The 26,074-nt window shown below is 39.6% G+C and overlaps 1 protein-coding gene across 1 annotated transcript in view; it reads left to right on the top strand.

The window, feature by feature from the left end:
• The window catches only part of eif2b3 (eukaryotic translation initiation factor 2B, subunit 3 gamma), a 31,578-nt gene extending 5,836 nt beyond the window's left edge, over positions 1-25,742 (top strand). The window contains exons 4-12 of the mRNA XM_059345395.1: positions 5,857-6,016; positions 6,218-6,329; positions 13,732-13,821; positions 16,098-16,231; positions 16,433-16,623; positions 17,447-17,509; positions 17,719-17,867; positions 22,122-22,225; positions 25,522-25,742. Of these exons, the coding sequence (XP_059201378.1) occupies positions 5,857-6,016; positions 6,218-6,329; positions 13,732-13,821; positions 16,098-16,231; positions 16,433-16,623; positions 17,447-17,509; positions 17,719-17,867; positions 22,122-22,225; positions 25,522-25,574 (1,056 nt within the window). The 3' untranslated portion in view covers positions 25,575-25,742. The remainder of the gene's footprint in view (positions 1-5,856; positions 6,017-6,217; positions 6,330-13,731; positions 13,822-16,097; positions 16,232-16,432; positions 16,624-17,446; positions 17,510-17,718; positions 17,868-22,121; positions 22,226-25,521) is intronic.
• Positions 25,743-26,074: the final 332 nt, after the last annotated feature.

Genomic DNA, 26,074 nt, shown 5'->3' with positions numbered 1-26,074 from the left:
ATCTGTACTTTATAGTATAAATACTTTATACTGCTTCCTGCCCCCCCCCAGTCTTGGGGTGGGCGGAAATATTCATGCTCTGAAGAATCACAATTCTTTTCCTCTACAATACTGAATTAATTTACTAATACCATAAAAGTAGTGTCCATGAAGTAAACCACATTGTGTGTACTCATGATGTCTGTCTTTTTCGTTTCGTCAATGTGTACAAGTGATGCTATCTAGAAGGAAAAATTAATTAAAGCTGTCCAATCTTCATATCACGCAAGTCAAGTTTTTGGATACTTTTTGATTTAATAATCTTCTGAGGACTGAGCTTTTAGTTTAAGGGGCATTTTCAAACTAGTAGTTCAGTTCACTATACAGTAAAACAGTAAAAGATGAATGAACTATATTTATATACCTCATATCTTACCTATGGGTTCCTCTTATCGATGCTGGCATGTTTTTCCCCACAGTTGCACATTGTGAAACAGTGATGTCAAACTCGTGCAGCTATGTCGCTGAACACTTGCAACAAAAAGGAGTCATCATGGCAGAAAAAAGAAGAAAGTGCAACTTGAAAGATAGCAACACCGCCGTTTGTAATGTCGGTAAAAAAATAAATAATGATTTCAAGTAAGGGTAGAAATGCCAGAACATATTTCCATGCAATTTGAGCATGATGTCGATGAATGCTGTATCTTTGCACACTGTTTCCTATACCTAATAATTCAATCTTCTTACATTTTGAATTTCGCTTAAAGATGAATTTTGAATTATAATCCCCATTAACGACAGTCTCACTTGAAAAATCTCTGAAATGTGCTTCAAGATGCCTTCCCCATTTAAAAATGTGCCACATCAAACGTGCATTTGAAGACATAAGTGTCCTGCCACGGCAGCTCATTACATTCTTCACAGCAGAATCAGTCGGCTTTGCTTTTGAAAACAGATTTATCAGAGACTTAAAATGCCGAAATTTGTTGTGACAAGTGGATTTAATGTTTTTTCCTTTGGCAATTGAATGGGCCTGTACATATTCTTTATAATTCTCTTCGCTCAAGAGATTTTTGATAGATGCATGGTGTAACCACACACACACTTTAAACAGGGCTAGCTCCAGCATGCTCCCATTGAGAATAGTCGAGTCCCTAATCCTTTGAGCAGCCAGCTAGATTAGAGGCATTGAGTTACACACTCACACACTGGAGGGTGATGAGTGAGTAACTGTAACCATGGCCTGCCAAATCCCAGCACAGAGATCACTCAAACTGTCAAACTGATGCATGAGTACAGTATAGACACACAGCCTCACTCATCTCTTTACACAAACACCCTCCCATGAGGGGATTTGGTGTAACCTATCAAACAGAATGCTTACAGGAATCAGTGGTCATTCTTCTTCATTATTGAAAAGAGAGATTACAAGCAGCATATTTTATTTTGTTCACTCTTCAAACAGTGAGGTAACACAAAAGTGGAGGGATGTGCCTGATTATTACTTTGGTCTTTCACAACAAGCCAAACTAGTGAAAGGAGTACTTTACATGTACTTTTTGCTTTGTGTGCTTAAAGCCTCTTTGACGTTTCGATTATCATTCAGGCTTAATCACCTGGCAGTGTGAGTGGATGCAGGCTTAAAGAACTATATATACATAAGTTTTTCTGATACAAAGGTTCACCTTTGCTCTACATATGTTAGTCAGCTTGTAAGACTCAAGACAAAAGGTGAAGAGAGAGAGGAGAGTGAGAGATTGAACTGAGGAACACCGCAAACGTACTTGGACAAGACTTGTTTTCTTTTTATTTATTTCTATTTTTTAACCCTCTTGCTCTCCATCTGCATCTCCATCCACACTTTTCTTCCTTCTTGTGACACACAATAATTTATATTTCCTGCTAAGAATATTATGTTAAGGGCAGTTCATGTTCTGGCACAAATTAGACCAATGGTGGTAGAAATTACCATGTTTGATCTTGCTGAAGATATATGAGAAAGTTGTAGGATTTGGATTGGCGCCATCTTGGAACATGGTATCCAGTTCTCATGGTATATATATGAGTACATCCCATAGACTATATATAAAGATGGAAACATCTCGATCAATCCCTGGTGGGAGGCTGTAGAGCTAACTAAACTAAAGAAAATCAAAGTACTTGTCAAGTTAATTTTTCCCAAAGATGTTTTTTGTAACTTCTAGTGTTCATTTTTATGATAATTTGTTTTTGTTTTCATTTTAATTAGTTATTTGATGCTATATAAAGAGGTGTGACATCATGATTGACAGTTGTGAATGACTCACAATTGGTGAGGTGTTTTTTTTGAGAATCGATACAGTATTACATCAACAACAATAACAAAAAACGATACTTAAGTGAATCGATATTTTCTTACACCCCAATTCAGATGACAGACCTTTATCAGTCAGCTCAAGAACAAAAAGAGTACAATCACTAATAATACATTATACATGGAAACTTTTTATGTAAAGTGGGTCAATATTGTGTAAGCAGTAGCTTTGGACCACTGGGAGAACTGTGTTTCTTCGTGTGTGTGTGTGTGTGTATTTGTGTGCGTCAGTGTGTGTGGTCCTGACCTGTCCAGAGATCCTGACTGTTGAAAGGCCAAAGTGTCTCTGTCTCTCCAGCTGACTCCACTCTGCTGTCGCCTGAGTGTGTGCGCCTGTGCGTGGGGATTGTGCTGGCACATGTTTCTGTGTGCGAGCGTGCATACTTGTGTGTTCTGTTTCTGAACATGTGTGTGATCTTGCCTGTGTGTGTGTGTGTGTGTGTGTGTTAGAGCGAGGAGAGAGTTAAAAGGTCTCTGAGTTTCAGTGTCAGTAGATCTCCTGCAGACACCTCCAGCTTTGCCGTTGCAGCTTCCTGTCGCCAGGTCCAGACCAGGTTATGCTGGGAGTTACCTCTGGGTCAACTACATGACCCCTGACCTCGCTGATATCAGCCCTCGCCACACACACACTGACGCACAAACTCTATGCAGCTCTTCACCATTTAACCACAGTGCTCATTACTTACGATCAAGTGAATTCTTCAGTCCTTTGTGGTTTCCACACACGTAATCCTCATTTTCAAGTGTTTCGAATCAAGTGGTAAATGCAGTGTAACAGCAGGTTACTCCTCTCCAGTTTCATTGTTTGCAATTAAGAATATAGAAGACAGAAACAAGGTGTGTACTGGACTGCTGCTTCTTTGGTATCTGAAAATGCCAATATATATAACATGCATCCGTTTACATAAACTATATACTAATGTGTTTCAGTGAATGCAGTACATTATGTTTTGCCAGTATTTTATTGATTGTTTTGCCTCCTATTAGATAATCGAGTTGGCAGGTTACTTCCAAACGGCCATCCCTATCACGTTAACGATCAATTAATCGATTAAACGCTATGTTTTTATACATACTCCTTAATTGAAAAAACATGCATACATAGGCAAAATAAAAGATATATATACAGTACTGTGCTCAAGTGAGGTGATCCTGCTAAGATAATGTCAAGGAGATTAACACCCCCGAAGAGTTATGAGGTTAGTTTTCACAGTAATCTTGCATATTTAAGTGTGTTTTGTGTTTAAGTAAGTTTTGTATTAAATTAAACTCATTTATGTATTCATGCTAGCAAGGTTTGATACAGTAAGCTAGTTTTGCTCAAATTAATACTCTTGTATTTCTATGTGTTTTATAATTGTTATTGCAACTTTCAGTTTGCAAACTGTAGCTTTATCCAACTTAATTCTCAGCTCATTGGCTTATTCACGTACGGCCGCAGAACTGAACGCTTGGTCGTGTTTCAGTTCAGGGAGTACTGATACGCAGTCAGAGATAAAATAAAAAAATATGCAGATTGATTAAAAATTCCACGTGATTGACCAAATTGTTTACGACCATTAATCGATCAGCGATTAATTATTCTCATCCCTACCTACGATCATTGCTTTTCTCTTCAGTCTTTCCTGCATCCCTCCATCCATCGATGTGTTTTTATACTTGCAATGTTCCTTTCTTTTTTCTTTTTTTGTTTGACATTTTTTCTCCCTTATTTAACGCTGCCGCTCCCCCCCTCTCTCACGCTTTCCTTCCCTTGGTCACAGACAGAGAAAAGATGTCTCTGTCATTAAGGCGGCTGGTACTAATGGTGGGATTAGTTCTAACGCTGACAGCCTTCATCACTGGACAGACACATGCGATACCGCACACGGACACACAAATGTGGGCGCACCCACATGTAAACACACATACACACATGCAGACATGTAACGTCCATGGAGGCCAGTTAATAGGATTGATGTCTGTTTTGTGCGCTCTGTTGTTGGTGGTAGAGTAAGTGATATGTCTGTGGAATTCACAAGCTGTGTATTGACACACAGTTTAAAACCTAGATTGGTTTACATATTATTACATAGCAGGAATAGTGAAAATAGTTTGAAATGCTAAAATATATTCTTCCTCTGTCCCTCGTTATTTTAAATGAAAGTGTTTTTTGTCACTTTAGTTTTGGAAAGCAAGCAAGCAATTCCTTTGTGTCTTTTTGATGTTAAAGTGAAGCTGTTTTTGGATCAGTTCATAGGAAGGTGCTTAAAGCCAGCCAGCCTCGCTAGTTGTTCTTGGTAGAAAAGAAAGGTAGGAAGTTATTTATGTGATATTGTGTATTTCTCTGCCAGCAGGATGATAGTAAAATGAACCAGTCCTGGATACAAACATATTTGGATATTTGCAAAGTTAGATTGATTTATTTCACCCACATAGTTTTTTCAGATTTGGTGATTGGGCACACAGGCTGAAAAGTAAACATGTCAGATATGTCATCTGTCAAGCATTTAAATGGTCCTTAACACAATAAATGGAAAATTGCAGAGTGCAGAAGAGTTGGACACAATTTCAAATGCTTTTAGCAAACCGGGGTTTGCAGTTTGTTTCCACACATTGTTGTATCGTATACATACCATAATGAGAAACTGCATTTCTCTTGAAATTAATGTAAACTTTTACTTGACAAATAAAGCTTTATTTGTTAATGTAAGGCAACACATGTGGTCTTATAATATATCATCTAAGCGAGTTTTCTGTTGTTGGGAAGTTTATGTTTTAATGTCACAACTTTTCATTTAAGTTTTTTAGATTTATTACCGACTGTCATCAGAGTTTAAGTCCCTTTAACGCAGGCCCTACAAGTTTGTATGTGTGTGTGTGGGTTTGGCCTGTATACAAGCCATGCTAAACTGGAAGAGCTCACAGTTGACCAAGAACATTTATTTTTTTCATTCATTCTCTCTCTCTCTCTCTCTCTCTCTCTCTCTCTCTCTCTCTCTCTCTCTCTCTCTCTCTCTCTCTCTCTCTCTCTCTCTCTCTCTCTCTCTCTCTCTCTCTCTCTCTCTCTCTCTCTCTCTCTCTCTTGTCATGTCTGTCTCAAAATCCTGCACAGAGAGCCAAATTCTGTTGTGAATATTGAAAATAGCACAGTCCAAGCTCTCATGTCCCGAGGTGTTTATGTGGAGCGTTGTCGCCACATATATTTATGTGTAGTCTACATGCATGCCGAGATGACTGTCGTGAGTGAGCAAACCTCACTTTATAAACATGACTCGCCCTTCAAATTACATTTCGTACATTTCTGTGTTTTGATGGGCTTTTGTGTGTGTGCATGCGCAGGGGTGACTTTGGAAATGTCTCTCAAAATCATAACAGGTGGGAACATTTTGTTCCTAAATAGAGTACAAGTCAGAAACAAGCCAGAAAGATCCAGTATGTTGTGGTTATTTTGTCATATCTTACTGTTGCACAGTGAAATGAATAGACCGGTTTGAATGTAGGTCTCACTTTTCTCTCTTTGTCTTTCCAACCTCCCTTTCCAGACGGACATCCTGGTGGTGAGCTGTGACCTGATAACAGACGTGGCGCTTCACGAGGTGGTTGATCTGTTCAGAGCCCACAATGCAACACTGTCCATGCTAATGAGCAAAGCCCATGAATTCACAGAGACAGTCCCAGGCCAGAAGGGCAAGAAAAAGACAGGTAACAGGAAAACCTAATCACTGGTCCTGTTACTGTAGGCATAATGTGCATTACATATAATATATTAATTTTTAGTGGAGCTTTTAATGATTTTTATTGTGTTATGAAGATAAGGATATTGAAGAAAGGAAACAGGCTTTGTCATAACTTTAATAAGTGTGTCTTCTTGTGTCAACATTAAATATTGTGTGTTTTTCCCAGCTGAGCAGAGAGACTTTGTTGGAGTGGATCAGTCAGGGAAGAGGCTGCTGTTCATGGCCAATGAAGCAGATCTGGAGGACGGGCTATCAATAAGGAAGTCTATCATGAGGAAGTGAGTAATTTTAAAAAGCCTGGAGAATGGGTTCATTCAAATAACAAAAACAAATTTTGTCTCTTTTGTCTAATGGTTTATACTGTATGCGGCTAGATAGGTTTGAACAGCTCAGAATCAAAATATTGTCACTTTCAGATCCAAAAAAATAAGATGTTGACTGCCAAACTGGAGGCTTCAATATGTATTCAATATGGTAGTCCACAAACAAATAGGGGACGCCTTAGTGGTTCAGTCTATGACCTCAATATTGCTGGAAGAAAATGGTTTTGGAATTAGGTGAACAGACCCTTTACTGATCACTGTTGGTGGTTTGACTGATGGCAAAATATGTTTGTAGTTTCTAGTTAGGTTTAGAGAGCAGATGTTTCAGTTTCTAATCTAATAAAGAGTCGGTGTGTTTTAGGTTGAAGTTTCTGTGGTGGGTGTGTGGGATTTTTGTTACAGGAAGAGTACCGAAGGTAGGTTTTCGTTTCTGACTCCTAAAATGCATGTATGTGTGAGAGCGGGTGTTTTGGGAGCTCGTAAATACTTCATGGAGCCAAAGCCACTGTAAATTCTGACCAATAAGAGGGGGGCCAGAGCAGCTGCTTGCATACTTCCCTGCACAGAGAAATCTTCAGCCACACACACACACACATATATATAAATACACACATTCTGTCTTTTTTACACACACTCAAATGCTTATATGAACACACACAGAAACGTGTAACATGACCTCGAGGTGGACATTGATGGAGAGAAAACACTCGCGTTGTCATCAGTGTTTTGGAAACACGAGTCCACAGCTAAACATTTATAGCATACATAGAAGGACTTATAACGTGTATATCACCTCTGATCAGTTAAACACACACATGTCACACAACCACCCGAAACAAATTTAAAAATCTCTCTGCATACAGTATTTATCGCCCGAGGTAATACCAGAATACATTCCAGAGTTCTGGATTTTTATTGCCCACCACTGGGTAGTTTTACAAGATCTGACTGTTTTGCCCATCAGTACCATCCAGTCAAAGGTCCTTATAAAAACACATAAAATCATTATGAAAACAAGCATCAGAGCGGCCGAGAAAGCTTGGATCACATTTTTGAGAAGCATATCTTAACTAAAGATACTGGACTGGTTGTTTCTTTGCATCTGTTGGCAATGATGGCACAATACAGAGCGGCAAAAAATTGGCACATCATACACACACTACAGGTGGCTTCCTTCGTGATTCGTGTTCTGCGTTGGTTCATTTTCGATTTCCAAAGGGTTTTATCGAAGGCAGTAGACCAAAGAGCAGAAATTATCTGTGATTGTGTAGCATCAATGTCTATCAATGTCCGTATATTAGCTGCCGTTTTTGCCATTAGAATTTGAAAAGTACTTCAACAGAAGGTTCCACATCGGCTGCAGCCGTCTTGGTTGCTTTGAAAATACCCAACTGATTTTACAACTGTGCCTGGCGCAAGCAAAAAATTATGCCATCACGTGTTTTGCATAAAGCATGAAGGCTCCGCAAATTGTCAGTCATCCTTTGAAACACACCCATATTAGATGAATGGTTGTGATTGGCCCAACCCAGCCAGGTTTGCTAGAAATCCAGAGCATATAAAACACGAGCTTGCAGATTTGTCTGGTTCCCAGGCAAGCTTACTGTGTCATTCATGAAACAGTTGTGCTCACCAGTTTCATCTTAGCTTGGTTGTTTGCACACAAAAAGAATTCTTGCCTCAAATTTCTCTTCATTCTTTTTTCTCCTTTTCTGTTATTGTGTGCCTCCGTCCATAAAACCCATTCTTTATTCCTTTTTAGAGACTCTTCACAGTACCTGCCAATCCAATGTACAATTAAAAAAATGTTTTGTTTTTTTCTCGATTAAAAACTTTTGTTATTTTCCCCCCTTTCACTTCATCTTCATCTATCACTCCCTTATTGTGAGCATCCTTCGATAAGGTTACGATTCCCTTATTAGTCCCACAGCGGGGAAATTCAACCTCTGCATTTAACCCATTTTTTTGATACACCAGTGAACACACCATACTTAGGAGCAGTGGGCAGCACATTTCTGCGCGCCCAGGGAGCTGTGTGGGGGGGCTTGGTGCCTTGCTGAAGTGCACTTCAGTCATTGACCCGTCCATCCTGGGATTCGAACCAGCAACCCTCCAGTTACAAGATTCCTAAACTCTAGGCCATGGACTGCCCATATGCCCATTTTTTTATTCTTCTGATCCTACAACCTCCATCCTGTGTGTTTTTTTTCTCCTCTCATTTCTTTACGGTTTCCACATGGTTGAGGTGTGTTAGCTCAAAACATTCTGCACATGTGCAAAAGCTTGACCTGGAAATCGCTTAAATGGTGTGAAAGAACTCCAGCAGAGCTTCCCCTCGTACATTACAGCTCTGCCTGTTAGGGACTCTTGGCTGACTGCTTGTTAATGGGCAATTCAAAATCAAAATGGTTCTGATCACAAGAAAGATTCAAGCAAAACTTTTGAGGTTGGTCGTGTCATAATTTACTGTCGGTGTAAACTATATCCATACCTTACCAATGCTTCTGCATTATATGCCTTTACTAACATGGTAACGTAGTTCAAAACAAACAAGGAGGGAAGATTAAAAAAAAAAAGCTAACATCACATTTTCAAGAAGCATATCTTAACTGCACTAACCTTTTAAGATATTGGAACAAGAGTTGGTTTGCATCTGTTACAAATGATGGCCCAAGGCAGATGGGCAAAAACCCACCCAGTCAACACAAACACCACACGCTATACCTTCCAAAAATTAAATAACTACCATTTCTGTTCAACTAATGGGCAGGATGACATAAATGCATGCTATTATAGACTGGAAGACATAAAGGCGCAAGTTAGTAAATATTATCTTTTGTGCATCTGCTTTATTTGTTTTATGGATATTGGTTGCTAATTATGGTATTTTGAAAATGTCAGAACCGCTGAATCATTTGGCAGTCTTGAAAGCCAAAATTGAAATGTGCTGGCAAACTAGTCAGCCTGGTTTTAATTTTCCTTTTTTTAAGCTTTTCCTCGACGTTTTTGATATTAGTTCAGTTAGTTAATGTAACTGTTTTGATGACCAATTAAACATCATTCATTAAACAAAGACGGTCAACACATGCTGGTTACACAGCATTTGCTGATTTTCTCTGCTTTGTCATCATCATTTTAAATTGAATATGTTTGTGTTTCTGCTTTGACCTGACAAATGCACTACCAACACCCGAGGCATTTCTATGAGAAGAAACATGGAACTTCATAAGGGATGCCAACTCAAAAAAAGAAATTCCATATTAAATACAAAATGTGCTGCAAATGAAAAAACGTGCTACAGAAAGACAAAACAGACCTGAACAGCAAATACGCTGCAAATACAGAGATGATGCTAAGTCAAAAACGCACCAACTCTGAAAACAAATGCAACAGAAAAAACGCTTTGTGGAACAACTTGATTTTCGACCCGATGGCAAGAGAAAGACCAGACAGCATCTATTATATTGATGCATTAAATACATTTATGGTCTATCGTAGCATGTTTCTCCTCATGGAAATGTTTTGGGCCATTGTAGTGCATTGGCCCTTGTCTGCTACTGTAGGAAACTACTTTCTGACATTTAATAGACTAAATCGGATGTGTCTCACTTTCCAAATGTGCTGGTCTGTTGTCAGGAGTAAACTTGCTATACCAGCAGGGCCAATTGCACTTTAGGGTTATAACACAGGTTCTGATATGTGAGTTAGCTCAATTAAGGAAGCTTCTATGAGACTTGCATGGTATTAAGGGAATCACACACATTTTATTTTGGAAGCAATAGTGGAAACCTGACTAATGAGGGTATTAACAGTCATTCTGCTATGTCTGAGTCATCATCCGCTGTGGGGTTTTAGTTGTAACTAAATAAGACATTATGCTGTGTGTGTTTGAGAGCAAGAGAGATGTGACTCCTCTCTCCCACTGAGGACTTTAGTGGTACTTTAGTAGTCCGTCATTAATCCAAGGGTTGAGTCATCCTTGCCTGCAGAGGCACTAAATTCCTGCTTCCCTCGACACCAAGCTCTACAGCACTCGCAGCAACCAGAAATCACATGATGCTGCTGTGAGGTAAAGCAACATGTTTACCCTTGTTTGGGAAATGCAAGATTTTTGTTGCAGTTGAATTCTGCCAAATGTGGAAACTAGTAAAAATGTCATCTGGCCAGTGCTAAAGTTTTGAAGCGGATGGACTATTACCCCTTAAAAAATGGAAAAAATGTTTTAGGTTCCAAGTAGGCGAAGTAAATACTTTCCTGGTTTTAAAATTCCATTTGATCTATTTTATTCTACGATTGATAAGGAGTGTCTGGATTTTGGGTTTGAAGAAAAACAAAATATTTGTTTATAATCTGGGTAATGCCATTATAAAGGGTGACACGTTGCATTTTAAATTGTGCTCAATTTATAATGGTTTAGCCTAACAAAAAAAGTTTATGCCAAATAAATATTTCTGTGATATAAAAGGATATATCAAAAGGAACAGTAAAATTTAGGCAAGGCAAGGCAAGTTTATTTATGTACAATTCAGGCCAATCCTGTTGTTTTCCTGACCTTGAATCATGAGTCTTTGTGCTCCCATGTCGAGGTCATAGTATTTTCGAGAAAATTGGGTCTTTTTTTGGCACATCTGTCATTTATCACCTATATTTAGGTATTGAATGGGTAATTTGACAGACTTAGATCATGTCTAATCACCATACCCTATGAGGTACCTTCCACTTTGTCCAAACCATATCCTACATCGGAGGAGTGCAGCACCTATACTTTGATACGCCCTCATTGTCCTCATGCATGTGACCCAGCAATTTTCACACTGCTATAAATGGAGCCCTTTGACATCATAAGAACAGGTTGTGGCATCATGTCAAATCAAACTGTTTTTGCTATTGGTTTGAATTTCTTTTTCTGCATCAGAAGAAAAACAGACCTTGCATGAAATAAACTGTATAAAACATGGGCGTAGTCTCTGTGATGTCACCCATAGGTTTCTGAAGAGCCACTTTGAAGCTCCATGTGGTAGTTCTGCCTGACTCCTCTTAATTCCTGACTAATCCAAAAATGGTGAAAGAGGTACAGCGTGGGTGAGCTGAGGCCACACCTTTAATTAGGCATAACTTTAAGACATAATATCATTTAAATTAATGAGTTGTATAAAAATTAGCTCCCCTCACAGTTATCATGAACAGGATAAATAGCTAAAGAGACCAAAACCATTTAGGGCTGCTTAATTTTTTAACATTCAGTAGTAAAAGTAGCACTAGACCTTACTCTGCTGTAAAACTTGTTTTTGTGATTAAAGAAAAGCCTTGAGTCGTGCACTTCCTTTATACCTGTTCTTCACCTTGTTGCCCTGCACTTTTAAGAGCACCTGTTCCTACTCTCTTTCTCTGAGGGTCTCTCTTCTGCCCACCCGCAGGTGCCAAACAGTGATGTCACAGAAAAAATAATAATAAATTCCACTTCAAGCACTCACACGGGCACACACCTGGGGAATGTTGTATGAATAAATACATCGGGCAAACACCCACAGAGCATGTCTGTGTGTGCACGCACATGTGTTTTTATGCTTTTTAATAAAACAGCTTAACACAGATGGACACACACAGTTTAATTTATGGCTTTCAGCATCTGGTTGTAAAATATGTGTGACCAAGCAATCCTCCTGAGTCACTCTAGTTATACTGCAAGCCTGGTGAAGAGAGAGAGTTGAAAATTGTAGAAAAGAGTTTTTGAAGAAAGAGAAAGGAAGTAAATGAGCAGAGGAGAGGAAGAGAAAGAAAAGTCAGTACACTATGTGGCATTATTCATTTTCTATTCAATCCCAAACCATTTTCAATACCTTTTCCGGGATCAATGCATATATTTTACTTATTCATTACTCATTTAACATTATCAGTATATTAAGATAACTTTTTTACTGAATATTAGTTGTTTTAGAGACGTAGCAAATAATTTAAATATACCACAAATTGTGATTAGATCGTCAACATATAGTCCAATACCACTGACACTGCTGGTCCCATTACTGGTACTACAATTATTGACAAATAGCTAATTTGGTAAACCAGTGCTGCTGACTCTGATTAAAAAAATAAATAAATAAATAAACCAGTAACAACAATGAGAGGAACTATTTGCTTTCAAGTGCTCAACAATATGTATATTAAAATGCCATTTCCTATTTGTAATGTTAATGAAAGTTACAGTTGTGTTTCCAAACTATGATTTAAAATAAATAAATTAACCACTGGACCGATCAGGCATAATTGCATTCTTTTGCAATGTGTTTATCGAGCAAGTTGACACTGTAATGACGATTAAAAAGTCATCAATTGTGCAGCCCTAGTTTATATTAATTTGAGTATGAAATTAGAAATTGGCATGCTCAGATCTGAAAATCACAGTGAACAGTGAACATCAGGTCTGCTTTTCATTTTGTCAGCGTTACGTTATTGTTGTGCGGTAATGAGACACAGACTTTTCAAATCAATCTGCTTTTACAACTTTAAAAATGTAAATCACTGCAGCATGCTTTGAAAAATGGTTAGCAGTAATGGAAGGTATATGTGATTTGTAGTAAATGGGCTAAAGCATGTAAAGGCACTGGTATGATCCTTTAGGAACAATGCACCCCGCAGTTTTTATTATGTAATGATTGAAAGTGCAGAGGAAGAGGAGGATAGGTCGTCAGAGGGGATGAAGGGCTAAGCATGGATTTGTTTATTGAAACCTGGAGGATGAAATGGTTTTCTTTGGCTCTCGCTTCGTAAATGTCACATGTTCAAACTGTGTGTGCGTGTGTGAATGAGTGAATGCATGAGTGGGTGAGTGTGTGCATGTGGCCCCCCGGTCAACATAAACCTGTCTCACTGGCAGCTGTCTCATGGCTGCAGCTCTGTGGGCCAACATCTACGGTAGCTGACAAAGGACAATAGACAGATGTCACTGTTCTCTGACTTTTATGTGAGCCCGTGGCTGCGTCTGGCTTTCATCAAATGTTACTGTCCTATGTGCAGAGCAGAGGTACATTTAAAAGGCTTTCAGTAAATGAGAAGCAAACATAAAACATAAAAACAGCAGGTGATAAAAAAAATCAAAGCAAATTGTCCTCTAAGTAGCAGCCAGGATTGGACTGGTTGTCATGAAATTGGTACAAGCATACAGTGCAGTGGGACTCCACAGACGCATATTCTAGATGACATTTTTGATGTGTTCTTTCAGACTGTGTGTAAAATTTCAGACAATTCTTTTTTGGTGTTGTGTGAGTTTTTGTAAAGCAACGCAACCTGGTGAATTGTTTGAAAGGTCAAATTTGCTATAATTTTCCTCTCTTAACTTTGTGTCTTTTATCTGCAGACATCCCAGGATGCACATCAAGACAGGCCTCGTGGACGCTCACCTCTACTGTCTGAAAAAAGCAGTGGTGGACTTTCTTGCTGACAACAAGTGAGTTCTCCACAAATTTCTACTAATGCAGGAATTAACATATAAGTAGAAACTTTGCTACACAACCTTGTATTTGAGAATGACAAGTTTATATCCGCAGTTTAGGTATGGAGTGTATGCATCCACTTGGACATGAACACACACGGTCAAACAGACATTCACATTCGCTACTTAATCTGTAGCAAGTGTTCAACATGGTTACATGGTGTGTAAGGCTTTGAAAGGTCCTGTTAGCAGGGTATTCTAGCGAGGTGTTAATTTGTTTTACTATGTGCCACTGAGGCAGGCTGTTAGGCCTTTAGCCTCTGAAGTGAAGCAGTGTCACAGGGAACTCTCTGTAGCTGCCCGGGAAATACATGCATGTAACGGCTCTATATCTAAAGAATAGGAGCTCCTATTACTACTACTATCCTAATACAGTTAAAAATGCAGTTAAAATGAAGACAAACAAACAATTAAAGCCAACAACATTGGTCTAAATTAAAAGCAGTTCTGAAGAAGTGAGTTTTGAGTAGTTTTTTGAAAATGGATGGATCTCATGGTTCAAAAACAGATCTGACCAGGTCGTCCTTGGTCTCCCCGCTAGACGATGTATGACTTACCTCATCTCCTCCTGACCATTAATAATATGAAATGTTTGGCAAACTGTGCACACTTGAAGAGGAGATATGGGGTAGCGCATTAAAAGACTGCTGACAAAAACATCAAGCGCATTTGATAACGACGGGACTAGATCCAGATGCATTCCAGACAAGGTTGCGAGCTAAGGAATAGCACGGCGCCAAGCTTCTCAACACAGGGTGGTGATGAGACTTTGGCAACATTTGTATTCTGAACAGTTTTTGGAAATGATCCCATTGTAAAGTGGACCCTTTGCTTAAGATCAGATTGTGGAAATCTGTCATTGCCCAGTTTGAAATTTGAACAATTTTAGATGGAGTGTCTACTTTTAGTTAACACATAAATAAATCTAAAGCCAGGCCAACAAACACAAATCCAGTAACTGCCCTCCTGCTGAATATTCTGGTTCAAGGCGAGAGGAACTCCTGAACATAGTAATTTGCCATAGAGATGTAGATATAAATCTTACGTCATTACATCCCTAATGCACCCTCTGCCGCCGCCATATATCATCTCTCTTGTTAGATGACTCATTTCTTTCTTCTGCCCTTTTCTTGGACTTTCTTTTAACAGTTCCTCTCTCTCTCTTCCTTTCTCCTCCATGCTCTTTCTCTGTCTCTTGCTAAAGGAGGGAAATGGACAGAGTAACTGTTGTTTTTCTCCTGTCATTCAGATGGAAATTCTAATCTCCCTTTAAAAGAAAGTAAGAGAGGGCAAGTGAAAAATGGGGGGGGGGGGGGGGGGACACTGAGCACAGTCCAGTCCAAAGAGAAGGAAAAAGAAATGAAGACAGGGAAGTTACCTCCGGGTTTACATAGAGAGAGACTTCAAGTCATCATAAGAAGCTAAGGTGCTAATTCTCATTACCTGCTCCTTTTTATAACATGTACATTTAATAACAATAACTGCATGAGATAAATCATTCACCAAATTTGTTTTCAGTGCTGTTTTGAATTGGTAAGTATGCAAAAAAACCAAAATTTTAACCAGTTTATGTGTTCAATTGTTTGTTTCTTTAGTAAGTAACCATGTATAATTTGGGTCATTTTCAGCAAGTAGGTCACTATGAAATTAACCCTGACAGGGTGATGCAAGAGCTCTTAAATCACCCTTTATAATACAAAGTCTGATGTGGTTCTATTACCTTCTTAAATATTATTTTAACAATTAATAAGCGCCTGAACTTGAACTGCGTTTGCTTAACACGTGAATCTATTTATTCATTTTAGATTTTCTTTTTCTTCAAATTAGTGTCACTTTCTGGCACAACCTTGGCCTTTTCCTCTCTGTTGATACAGACTCAGATGTTTAGCACAAATGCCAGGAAAGCAAGACGAGTGGAATCATTGCAAGGTCACAGCAAATGTGTTAACCATCTCAGCTGTCTTTGCTTCGTTTTAGATGCACAGCACCTAAAGGATATAGGAAGTCGCTCCCTCACACACTCATTACCTCACTCGACATTTAGTATTTCACTCGCAGTTGTGCTTTTTTCACCAAGTGATGATATGAAAGCTTACTGTTCTCTAACGACCGCACATCAAACTAGAATCACTGACTTTTGGCTTTCATGTTATACTGATGACTTTGTAGGATGCTTTACATCATGTTATAATCTTGTTTAATGTTTAATGTTTCCTGCTCTTGTGTCGTAGGTCCATCTCTTCAATCCGTGGTGAGTTGATACCGTATTTGGTGCGGAAGCAGTTTTCCAAAACAACCAACAGTCCGAAAATGAAAGATGATGAGGATCAGAACCAGAAAATGAATGACGGCTCTACAAACAATGGTCAGTGTTTGCACTGATACATCACAACTTTATACATTAAAATCAGATGGAAAAGCCCTTTAAATGACCGCAGCAGTGTAATCTGTTTTAGAATAGCTCTGGATCCTAATGAGGTTGACCAAAAAGGACAGACCCAACAAAAACAGTGTGTATGCATCATTTTCCCTCCTAACTCTGCTCCTGTTTCTCTTTAATGTCCAGAGCTCCTCATCTCGTCACGAGACGAGTCTCTCCTCCAGCTGGCCCAGGAGCGCTCCTGTTGGAACGACCACCGCGGGGACATGAGCGAAGCTTACCATGGGGGAAAGCTCCGCTGCTATGTTCACATTATCGACCAGGGCCTCTGCTACCGCGTCAACACTTTAGCTGCTTATATAGAAGCAAATCGGCTGGTGAGTCAAACATCGGCCTGCTCCTTTGAGGGTTTCTGATGTAGGGGAACCAGGCTCATTTCAAGTATGAAAGCCTGGAGCTCCAAAGACAATGAATTGGGAAAGATGTTAAAGATAACACTGAGAGCACCTGAGTTCTGAGTATATGGGTGGATTTTCTGTTTCAGAACTGAGAACACAACAATAGATTGAAGCTTAGGTAATAAAAAAAAAAAAAAACACATTCTATGGGCACATAAAATCAGTCTCCATTCATTGAGTACCTTTACATGACACTTGAAAAAAACAAATTATTCCCTTAATCTGATGGGCAATGACCCCGGAACAAAAACATCCAAGAAAGCTGGTCGCAGTGGCCGGTCGCATTAGCCGTTCATTAGCTGGTCGCAGTAGTGATGGCACAAAGTGTCAAACTGAGTTCAACCGGAAAGGGGGCGATATTAACCAGCTGAAATGACGCATATCGCCACCCAGTGTTGAGGAGGAAGACACGTTCCCGTCAGTTATTTGATTTTCTCAGTTGCATGTAAACTGGGACAAGGACAGAAGTCCGATTAGACGGCAAAATTGATTTTTAAGCATAGCCTGATTAAATTGTGTATGTAAGAGTGTCTATGGAGATGCTCCAGACTTTATACTTTATGCATACATCTATTTTCACTTCGTCTTGTCACTGTTTTCATATTGCACTTAATATCACTTCTATTTTGCCAATTTTGATGCTGTGTACTAGGCCCAATGACCCAAATCCACCAGATGGATCATTAAAAGTTATTATTATTTTAATCTCATCTCTCCCTGTCTTCTGTGTTCTTCCTTTTAGGCTCCAAAGCTGTTTGAGGAGCCAGCAGTTCACCCGTCTGCTGTCATTTCTGAGAAATGTCAGGTAATTATAATGTAGTAGAAGAACCATTAGTCATTCCACAAGTCAGATTCATATTTGTTTATATTTTTATTATCTTAAATTTCCCTCATAATGATTGTCCTGTATCACAACTCACTCACTGGAATATCTAATTTGCACTTTAACATAATTTGAGGGGCATGTGTATGTATTTATGTCTAAGTAGTATTGACGTTGTGCTCTGCCCTCAGATGGGATCAGACAGTATCATCGGAGCACAGTGCCAGGTTGCAGACAAGACTTCCATAAAGAGGTCCACCATCGGAAACTCCACCACTGTAAAAGAGAAGGTCAAAGTCACCAACTCTATCATCATGCACGGGGTTACCATCGAGGAGGGGTAAGAACACACACATCTGTACACACTCACTTGCATGCACTCGTTGGTAACGTACTTTGAAGTGCTTTCACGAACACATTAATTTAGCCTGAGAAAGAATTTCACCTGCAAGGCATGTTTATGAAACGCTTTGATACTCACTTCAGCTTTTGTTTGGTGTTCAGTTAGTGCATGCATGCATTGTTTCTGACAAAGCACTGGAATTTAGTAAATAAAGATTTCAAAATAAGATGAGTAATTTCAATGATGCCTGGAAAAACTTGTGCTTGCACTATCCCAAAAACGACTTCACTTTTTCCCTTTATCTTTCAACACATACGAAAGCAGCGGTGTGCCTGTTTCTCAATTCATTGCTTATCTTTCCATTGAATTTTTTACAGGTGTGTGTGTCTGTGTGTCTGTGTGTGTGTGGGGGGGGGGCAGATGCTTGTGGATGTGTGTGTCCGTTGATGGGAGGTGTAACAGGTTTTGTTTTCCGTGCTCTGTGGGGTCAAACAGGGAACGCTGAGTTAACAATGCATCTATTGGTGTGCAACCAGCCAGAGACCAGTTCCAAACAAACACAAAGCTGTTGAACTGAAACACAGAAGATTCATATATTTCATTTAGCCACTAATTTACTCGCCAATACTAAAGTCCCCACTGGTTATGGAATTTGTGGAACACCATGGGGGCTTGAAAGGTGTTTTCCAGACAACAAAGGTCTAGGCTTTTTGATAAATATCTTATAGGAAATGAGTAGCATTTAAATGATTAATTGATCAATTTTACCAATATAACCAAATGTCAAATAATAATCAAATGCCAGAAAATTTGTCCATTATTCATTTTTAGGTTCACCCCTTAACATACAGTTTAGTTCCCCCCCCTCTTTTTTCTATTTATATTAGCTGTAAGGTTGGCTGTATGGTATTTATAGCGAAATATTTAAAGATGTTTTTATGTCTGCTCCGTTCCATCAAAGGGAAAAGTTGTGGTAGTAGTTAACATTTTGTATCCATTTCCCTAAAAGTGAGCCCAATATATTTGGTATCCTACAAAACTCTGGGTCCTTTACACATATTCACATTTGTGAAGGCTGGTTCACCAGTGGGTTGGTGAGGTTCAATGGGATACAGAGCATTTGCTTATTATACACGATCTGCTACAAAGTTGGAATAATTTTGTTTTCAGACACAATCCTCTGTTAGTTGCGGTTTCATTTTCATTGTGATCTGTTTGGAAGAGATTGATTAATAAAGTTTTGAGAAGATATACACTTTATATGTCAAGAATAAATCACATTGTAACAATAATTTCATGGAAAGAGGTAAAAAAAAAAACGTTATTCCAACTTTATGAGAAACAGTGTATCTTAACAAATCTAAAGGTTTGTTTCCGAGTAATGTTTTTAGAATTACATATATAGTTTTTGTGCAGTTTGTTTGTTTATGTAGTGACAGGATAACTGGCCCGAGGAAGCCGTGCAGGATATACAGTATGAGATGGCCAAGCAGCCCTAGTCAGAGTAGTAATGCATCATGATCAATCACCATATTGCACATCACTATTGTCAAATGTAACAAATAGTTAAAGTGGTCTAAATTGACAGCTTTGTTGCAACAAAAGAGGACTTGTACAGAGAGTGAGAGCCAGTAGCCACTGTAGAATTAGCATGTAGATTGATCTGCTCAGTCTCTCTGCCAGAAACCCAGAAAGAGACTCGTCTTGGCCTCAAGTCTAGATTTTAATGCACTCATTCACAGGCTCCTTTTCTTTTATCTCAATTTCTTACTCCTCCCTCTCTTTTCTCTCCATCAAGGCCTCCACGCCATCTCTCTCCTCTTTCTGTCTCTCTCCATCTCTTCTTAAGTCTTTCAGGGACCCCAGTCAGCCAGCATGGGGACCCTCATCATGCCCATGTAGGTGCACGCACAAAGGCATGAAAGAGCGAGGGAGACGGGAGAAGGGAAGAAAGAAGCAAGGGGAAAGCAAGCTAGCACGCAAGAAAGAAATTGCAATTCTTTCTTTTCTTTTTTTTTTAAGGACATAAGAAGGAAGGAGAAAGAAGGAAAGAAAGAGCCAGTGTGAGGGGATTAGCAGACCCCGGCCATGTCGCAGAAACCCCTCACATTTCTGGTTTCTTTGTTTGGAGCTGACCAGAACTTGTTGACAAAGCGCTGCGTGTTTGGGAAGGGGGATAGTAAGGGTCAACTTTACAGGGGGGTTGGCACAGGAGGTGGGGGTTGACGTGTGTGTGTGTGTGTGTGTGTGTGTGTGTGTGTGTGTGTGTGTGTGTGTGTGTGTGAGAGGGAGGATGGGGGGGTCATGGCAAGGAGGAGCCCTGGTGTTAGTAATTAGTGGTGTTTCAGCTCCGAAGCTTCTTTGGTGGTCTCTCTCTCTCTCTCTCTCTCTCTCTCTCTCTCTCTCTCTCTCTCTCTCTCTCTCTCTCTCTCTCTCTCTCTCTCTCTCTCTCTCTCTCTCTCTCTCTCTCTCTCTCTCTCTCTCTCTCTAATGTTACAAAACTCTGAATCTTGTAATCTCCCATCACCAACTACCACCGCCACCTCCTAGGTAGTCACTTACACACACACACACACACACACACATCCACACACTCCTTTCTCCCTCTCTCTCCAGGCCTAACCACCTGAATAGAATGGGCCAATACAAACCTGTCTGTGTGTGAGGTGCAGAGGGCCAAGTGTGTGTGCGTCACTGCCTGGGCAAGACCAACATGTGTTCTCCACCGGGCTCCCCAAGCTACTGAAGCACACATTCTCTAATCCACGCACTTACACACACACACACGCCCTCCACGGTTAGCTGACACAGGACACACAAGACTGTCTGTGTCTCCCCTCCAAGATTTTTATGGTGATGGTTTGGCTGAATCCAAGCATGCACGGTGGGTTGGCACTGCCAGCTCAGGTGGGACTGCAACACAGGGCCAACAATGTCTTAACGCACACACACATGCACACAGCGTGGGGTGCTGTTGTTCTTTAATATATATGCTAATTTGATGTCGTTATGTTCAGTTGATTGGATATGTTTGAGTCTTTGGAGCAGGTGGGAGGAACAGGCTGAATGTTCCTACTGTCACTTTGACCTCCAGGATGTTGCTCACGCCACAACTGTGCGAGAAGCTTAACGGCCAGACGTAGAAGTCTGTGGCTCTACTGCACAGCTCCCAGTATGAATAACTGTGTGTACGTGCCCATGTGTGCGTGTCCACATAAGGCACTCGGAAGAAAACAGAACGTGAACCATAAACATGTTTGAATCTCCAGCGGGCCCAGAACAGCAAACAGCAGTCGGAAAATCATGTTGTAACACAACCAAAGCTTTCCCAGCAAAATATGAATCTTTATTTACCAAAGAGTTTGTAAACGCAGTTTTGAATCAGTTGGTACCAGAAAATGTGCCACTGGCTCACCACTTTCCCGTATGTAGTAATTCAAGGTGTAGATATGTTGTTGAGTGGCTGCGAATGTTTTCTAATTAATTCATCTGTTGATCTGCTGATCTTTCCTAAGTACAAATGTCAAAATGGATCAAATTTGACTAAATAGGGAGTTTTTCTTATCATACTATATCTAGTCTTTCTGCATTTCAGACTACTGTTTTTGGCAATGTAGTCTATTATATTTTAGGAAATAAGACAGTAATCCTATGTGCCCACAGACTTAATATAGTATGATAAAGTTAAATTGTTGTACCTCCGAAACTACAAGGAGCACAATCAAGTATTTCGTCATTATGAATGCATAATCACAGATATGCACACATACCCACTGTTTAAAAAAAATTCATGTGGCGAAAAATGTGATACACACGAGTTAACCATTCACTTTGACGTTTAATAAACGCGTGATTTTTATTTTATTTTTTTTATGTTACTGAAAATTGTAGAATGTCCATACCAGATTTTAAGACTTTGGACCAATTAAATCAGCCAAATCAGCAAATGTGGCTGCATTTTTCCAGATCATACTGAATTTAAACTTAGACTTATTTTTTTTATTCTTTTATTCTTCTTTATTATTTTATTTTTACATTGTTTGATTTGAATTCCTAAAGAGGTTAAAGTATTTATTGTTCCATGTGGAAGACAAAGTGAGAAAACTAAGTAAATAAGCATGTAACAGAAATAAATGTCTATTACTTTTATTATCTCAAACCTCGATGGCAGTGCCGACAGATATTAGGCACCAGTGCTGTAGAAAGTTTAGGAAACACATGATTAATGTAATTTTTGTGTGTTGTTTCTAGGTGTAATATCCAGGGTAGCGTGATCTGCAGTAATGCTGTCATCGGCCGGGGAGCAGACCTCAAGTACTGTCTGGTGGGAAATGGACAACGGATCGAACCAGAGGGTGAGAAAAAATGGCCTCTAAACATTTAATTTCTACTTTTCCTTCAATTTTCTGGTTGTGCTTTGTGTTTAATTCCTCTCACAGTAAACAGTGCCTTGCTCAACAACCTCTCAATACCCAGAGAAGCTGAAAGTAAATTTTAGCATTTAAATGAAGCTGAACAAACAGTAGTTGACCATTTTGCGTCCCCAAATTAAATCAACTGGACACTGAAAGAAAGGACAGAATAAACAAAGTAACAGAAACACCTCAGATTATAACACCATTCAGTGAAACAACTTTACAGATAAACACTCGCTGTTAAAGCCCCCCGGTCCTTCTCCTCGGCTGACTCAGATAAGGTGTTAATGTATGTGTGTGGTATCTGCCTGTAAGTGCCAAGTGTTCAAGCCAACTAGGAAAGTTTCTTAATTCTGAAGTCTGTGTGATAGAGAGATTTGTCAGAGATTTTTTTTTATTTCCTTAATCCTCTTGTCCCCAAAGCTAGCCTTGTTGTGTGTGTCTGTGTGTGTGCATGTGTGTGTGTCTGTGTGTTTGTGTCACATTGATGGAGAGGTTAGAGAGCAGGGCCAGAACAGGACCACCCGGAATTCAACAGCAGCAGCCTCCAGCCACATCCAACACACACACACGCACATATAGAGAAAGAGAGAGAGAGCTCAGCTACCAGACTGAGCAGCCTAATTGAGTGAACAACAGGGTGCTCTAAGTAACAACAGTGTGATTTTGAGCTAAACTCGCCTGAAAAATGTTTGAGACTTTTTGGAGCATCCAGTGAGAGATCACTGCAATAAAACTGATCTTGCTGAAGCTTTTTTTTTGACAAATGTTTTCCCATTGGCCAGCAACGACCTGCTAACATTATGTTATTAAACACTGGAAAGTTGGACCCTGGTTGCATAATTGTTTCGCATGCACTGTATAGCCAAAGTTCAGTCACACGATTGTAAATTTCCAGCCTCTGTGTCTCTGATGGACAGAGTCTCTCAATGTCTCTGACACACATGTCTACACATTTTTGTTTTTTATTGTATTTTTTATAAGGGATCTGCTTTACACAGTCAAGTGAAGTTATTTAAAGCAACATCAAGGGAGTTTCAGTTTGTGTTGATTTTGGCGGCCCCTGTGGACAAATATGGTAGTGCTTCCATCAGCACCAGCCCTCTATTGTAAAGGTCTTTATCTGGCTAGCATGTGCATTTGTTTTTGGAGTAAGTAAAAAAAAAGAAAATAACCGGCTTTTTCTTATGCTTCTTTTTCATATTTAACACACATCTGTTTTCATGATACATAGTGATGTTGTAATGTATCCGTTTGTGGCTATGTACGATTAATAACTGTAATATGGACATGGTGAAACAAAGTTTACAAAGCCTCAAACTCAACCTTTTCCTGTGAAAATGTAAACTTTGGTTCTTCTGTTCTGCATGCTATGAAAATAGTTTTGTCAGATTTTGTGAGGAAACTGACCCGGTGACAGGCACTAAGAACAACTTCATAGAAATAGCTGGTGGTCCTGTTTGCTTATGTCGGCAATATAGAGGCATCAGTAATAAACTGAGACTGTTTCATAACCAGTTAAAACTCCTTGTAGTTGATTTAAATATTCCAAAACCGCAAGTTCTTCCTCAAAGGGCTTACAGCAGTTAGTTGTAATTCTTAATATGGATACATATTGAGTTACATGGAATGAGCCTTGAGCAGTTTTTGGTAAGTATCCCCTGCTTATTTATTGATCAAGCAGCCCCAGTTAGGTCAGATCCATCTATGTAATACTTTATAATGATAACCTTGCTCTCCTGTTTACTTTATATTGCATTGTAAGAAAGCGCTAAATTGTCTCTCAGCACTAATCTAGCTCGTTGACCGTAGGCTGCGAAAGACATTACACACCCACATACTGCTCTGAAGCTGTTAGCAGCTAAGGACCACCCTGCTAGTTTACACACACACACACACACACACGCACACACGCAGTGATACAGGTCTGTCAGGTGTTGATATTTTAAAGATACATACTTCTCCTCTGGGTGCTTTGATAAATACACACATATGAATCTATTAAAACAGTGCACATAGTTTGTATATAAATGCATAAATACACTCCCTGCTTCTTCTCAGTGTCTCTTGAAGATGGCACTATGCTTTTATATAATGCATGCTGATTACATTCAACTATATTTGATCAGATTTTGTACTTACAACATGGCTTTTTGTCTTTATTTGTTGCTTCGGGTCAGAGTTGGAGCTCTATATTATCATTGACCCAGCAGGAGAAATATGTAAATATATAGTCTTAATACATTTGAACAGGAGACAGGTTGCTAATGAATCAACAGCCCCAAATTGAGTAACCTTTCCTCCCTTTCCTGCTGTCCCATGCTCCATTTGTCCTCCCCTCCACACAGCGGAGGACAAACTCGTTCTGAGCAGCAGATTCCTTCACACTAAAACCCGTCTGTGTGGATGGAACATTACTCTCTGCCACCGTTTGCTTTGGATCGGTACCGATACTCGGGGATGGAGGGAGGAGCAGGCTGCTCTCCTCATGCTGAACTAGCTCTGGGATGAGATAGATAGCGAGAAAATGCTGGCAGACTCAGTTTCAAGCATCATCTATTTCTTTTCGCGAGGTTGAGGTAGCGGTCAGGGTGACCTAAGTCTTGCCACATGGAAGATTCTGGGACTGATGAATGAATTACAGCACCATAGATACACATACGTCTGAGTGTTGTAGCCCGTTAACTGCGTAATATATATGTCAGCCAGCCATTGTCTTCCATTGATTTCAGTACGGTATCAAAATTAATAGGCTGAAATTTCTTGATGGGTATCCCATTAGAGTAAAATAAACTGTATAAAAGAAGTGGATGTAGCCATTGTGACATCATTTATTGGTTTGTGGACTATGGTTTTTGAAGGCTCAAGTTTGCCATTTTTGTCGCCATATTGTTATTTTGGAGCCATAAGTGACCATTTTTGGACGAGAGGTTGGAGCTGGGGATGAGGACTCTTAAGTAATGAGCTAGACCTTTGCATATTATGTTCATCCCTCTGACGAAGATGGGTTTACATTGGAAAGCTCGGTGTGTCTCGTGCTGGGTTTTCTAATGTAAACCAGTGTATCTCAAACCTCATTATTTCATAAGTTGGGAGTCAAAATGGGCTGGGAGAAACGTCCAAACTTTAGATTACAGTATAGAACACAAGAATTGCCCGAGATTTTCACACAACAATACATGCCTTTGATATAATATTCTCGTGTGAATTTATAAATGTCTCTCTCTCTTCTTCAGCTGAGAGGACTAACGAGGTCATCGTTGGAACGGACCAGCTAATGGAGATCTAGCTCCTGCCAGGATCGACCGGCATCACCTCATTAACCAGTCAGAGAGCAGCAAGACACAGAGGACAACTAATTCATCAGCTGACTGACTAATCAGAAGCCTGGATGCTGCTCGGAGGCTTTTCTCATAGGCTTTTTTGTACATTGTGTCCAAATAAAGACATGCTTAAACCCATGACTCAACGTGTTGATGTTTTTTGGTTTTGGTCGTCTTTTAGGTATTAAATTAATAGGCCTTCATCGCTATAAAAATAAAAAAAGAGATGTTAAGTCACACACTGAAAGAAATCAATGATGTCATGTGTTTGACAAAGATGGCTTGACTGTCAGGTCTAGGTAGATCTTTGTAATTATTTTGCCACACTAGTTATTATCAGACATTTACTGTCTCCTATAATGTCAGGACTCAATTACTCAATTTGCCCTGTTCGAGAGGGAGGAGACTCGCACACGTTTCAATGTGCATGGGTGTTAACGTGCACACTGTGCAGCTGTGAAGACCA

Source organism: Centropristis striata, chromosome 11 (assembly GCF_030273125.1).
Source record: "Centropristis striata isolate RG_2023a ecotype Rhode Island chromosome 11, C.striata_1.0, whole genome shotgun sequence".
In the NCBI taxonomy this organism is placed as follows: Eukaryota; Metazoa; Chordata; class Actinopteri; order Perciformes; family Serranidae; genus Centropristis; species Centropristis striata.
The sequence above is the reverse complement of the archived record's forward strand: the minus strand, read 5'-3'. Positions and strand labels throughout refer to the sequence as shown.